The sequence below is a fragment of the Trypanosoma equiperdum genome (assembly GCF_001457755.1).
Source record: "Trypanosoma equiperdum strain OVI genome assembly, contig: ctg_1586, whole genome shotgun sequence".
Classification (NCBI taxonomy): domain Eukaryota; phylum Euglenozoa; class Kinetoplastea; order Trypanosomatida; family Trypanosomatidae; genus Trypanosoma; species Trypanosoma equiperdum.
The window spans coordinates 3,894-7,117 of NW_027123600.1; the positions used below are offsets into that span (position 1 = coordinate 3,894).

The 3,224-nt window shown below is 40.1% G+C and overlaps 1 protein-coding gene across 1 annotated transcript; it reads right to left on the minus strand.

Moving 5' to 3' along the window:
* Nucleotides 1–645: 645 nt before the first annotated feature.
* On the minus strand, nt 646–1,245 carry TEOVI_000635900 (uncharacterized protein; the record flags this gene model as incomplete). Its single annotated transcript, XM_067222211.1, has 1 exon — nt 646–1,245. One exon carries the CDS (start codon nt 1,243–1,245, stop codon nt 646–648), a length of 600 nt encoding a protein of 199 aa, XP_067078312.1.
* Between the last annotated feature and the right edge of the window lie 1,979 nt (nt 1,246–3,224).

Genomic DNA, 3,224 nt, shown 5'->3' on the forward strand with positions numbered 1-3,224 from the left:
CTTTGCAAACTCCCTCTACCAGTTCGCATTCTCCCGTGCAATCAGTTCCATTTTCCGCACTGCATTCTTTGTTTTTGCCATCAACTTTTGGGGTGTAATTTTGCTTTTTCTGCTTTTTTTCTAGTTCTTTAGCAAGAATGCGTGACATAGCGTCGACTACTGAAATTATGGAGTTGAAGTTCGCTACTTTTTCTTACTTTTCATTTTCACCGTCTGTTTGAGGCGCTGTCAGTTTGGTTAGCTTCTCCCAGACATTGCGTTCAAAATGCTCCCCGTTAGCGCCGTAGGCCACTGCTGCTGCGCTTTTAATTGTTTCTTCGTCGGTTTCTGTTATTTTGTTTGCTGCATATTTCCGTGCCAATGTCTTCAGTACTGACAGCCTAAAGCCGCTAATGTCTGAAAAAGTCCTCAGATTCTTGTTGCATATATTTTTGTGTGTCTGCTCCCGCAGCTGGACTAGAGATTGGTGAGCTGCGGTGTTTTTGTCTGCCATTAAATCGGCTTTGTTGCCGGCGACAATAGTTTTAAGCTTGGTGTTGCTGTCCCAGGGCCCTGGTTGCGGCTCTTGGCTTGTGTACGGCAAGTCTATCGCTAGGCTGCCCGTGTTCGCTAGCTGGGTGTTGTGGCAGCTGTTGCTGCCGCTCGCTACGCAGGTTCCTTCAAGCTTGGCATGCGTAAGCACCTTTTTGGCTTTTCTTCGAGTTTCTCTTTTTCTAAGTCCATTGTTTTGCCGTCGGTGTCCGCCTTTGTGTTGTCGCACTTTGTTTCTGTGATACCCCCGAGTGTTTTAGGGCTTAGCTGCGCTGTCGCTATGTGGCTTGATCCGTCGGGAGCTACTTTTAGCTGCGTTTTGGAGCCAATCAATTGGGCGGCTGTCTGGTATTTGGAGATTGCTGCTGAAACTGTTGCCGTTGCCTTTGCTATCTTCGTCTCTGCATCTGTAATGCTGCTTCGGCACGCGTCTATTAGCTCCGCGGCTGCCGCCAGCACTGGTGCTGCTTTCTTTTTGAAGTCCAGTGAACCTGAGCTAGTTGCTGATACAAGCCTAAAGTAATCAAGAAGCGCGGCGTTGTGCCGACCTTGAGCGACTGTGAAGGCAGTCGTATAGGTTTCGAGTCGCCTTTGAAGGCGCTTTGCACCGTCACATGGGCTGTTGCACGGTGTTAGCTTTTGTTCGGGCCCTAGTTCCGTCGCTGATCGTGCCCAGATTATTATTGCCAGCGCCGTGATGAGCTGTCTCTTCATTGGAGTTTGTGTGTTCTCAACGGCTAAAAATCCCTCTTTAGTGCGCCTGGTTATGGAGATTATGAAGTTTTTATATTGCAGTGTTTTTTGTACTAGTAAACCTAGAAAAGGCACGTGCTGCTGTTGTGATTATAGTGCACTCGGTGGTCAACTTAGTGCAGTCTTTAAAAATGCAAGTTAAAATCGCTGAAAACCTCAATATATATATATATATATTAACAATATCCTCATTGTTGTCTATAGTATTCACGCTACTTAGAACATCAAAAGATTGCTGAGATATATAAAGCCATTTTCCTTGTGGCTGTACTACCTTGGAATTTTTGTGAGTTTGTGTGCAGGCTGGAACCGTTGTGATATATGGGCTCATACTTATTCTATGGTTTGCCTTCTAGGTCCGTCACTGCCGCTACCCAAGATGTTTTGTCACCAAGGCTCTAAGTTTCAGTTCTTCTGCTAGTGCGCAGTTGTCCTTTGCCACTGCTGTTTTAATATGGCTGTGTTCTTCCTCATATTCTTTCAGCGTTGTCAGTTTCTGGTGAAGTTCTGGGTTATGGCAGCTGCTCACCTTCCTGCAAGATCAGCCTCAAATATTGCTGTTTATCTTGCTAATATTTTTTATCCGCAGATACCTTTTGTACGCCAGAGTTTCTAATGGTAAAAATCTTGTATTTCTTTTTTATTTAAGTCAACTGGTCTTCTAATGCAACCTAGCTGCTTCTATCAACCACAATTTATTTTCTACTATTTCCTTCTTTTAACTTCTCAACACACAAAGCAGTAATGGTGATAACATGCTTCTGAAAAATTGCTGTTCGCTACTATTTACTGCGTGGTATTAATAAGTCGAATAGAAATGCATTAATTCCACAAGATATCGAATCTTCAAAATCATTATTTTAGCCACACTTTCTAAACTTTTGTATGATTCATTCTAGGAAAAAGTAAATGATTACTTCTATATGATTAATTGTCAATTCACCTATTTGTAGAAGCAGCCAAGTATCACTGCTTCTACACTACATTCTGATGCAGTAACGGATTTCAATGGTGTTTTTTCGTGATTTTTGGGTGATGTTTTACGTCTTCTGTTAGTCTTTTTAATGTAGTATTGGTTTTGGCATTTAGCGAATGATTGGGTGCACTCGTAACCTGCTTGCCACGTACGTCTTTTGCACTTTATGGCATTTTGCTCCGGAAAGACGCACGTTAAGATTATTTTTACGGATTTTATGAGCCTACCTGCTTGCTGCAGACCCTATCATGTACGTCATGATATTTTAAATGAAAATAATACAGTCTCAAAAGACTTCTTTAAGTCATGATGACAACGGCGCTATAATATTTCTTCCGTTGCTACCGTTTCTTTATGCATATTGTGGATAATCTATTGGTTTCACACACTGCACTTTGTCTTTCCCTCATTATCCCCATCCATCATCTCCTTGTGTATTATGGTTGCAAGTGCCCTGTTTGTGTTTGAACTTCGGCATATTCTACCCCTATTCCTCTCTTTTTCTTCCATTTTCTCATTTTTCTAAGTTTCTTACTCCCATTTCAACTTTTAGATTGCTTTAAGTGCTACTCTTTTGCCAATTATTTATAATTCACAACAATTCTTATTAAAATATTAGTATACATGCACTCAATCACTCTTATATTATAACTGTTACTTTTATTACTATTATCATTATTATTATTACCCGAACTAGTATGAGTCAGATAACAATAACACTAATATAATGGTTTTTGTATCATCCATAAATTTAAAAAATTAAAAAATAGTTAGAATAGCAGCATTTTACACACTGTACTCTAATACACAACACCCATGGGTCACCATCATACTAAAAATTTAGTATTTTTACAGTTTTTCACGTTTTTATCAAAAAGTGTTGAAAAATATCGAATATTAACAACTTTTAGCAGACTCCTTCAAAGTAGAAGCTTTCATAAATCCTCAAAATTCCTTAAAATTT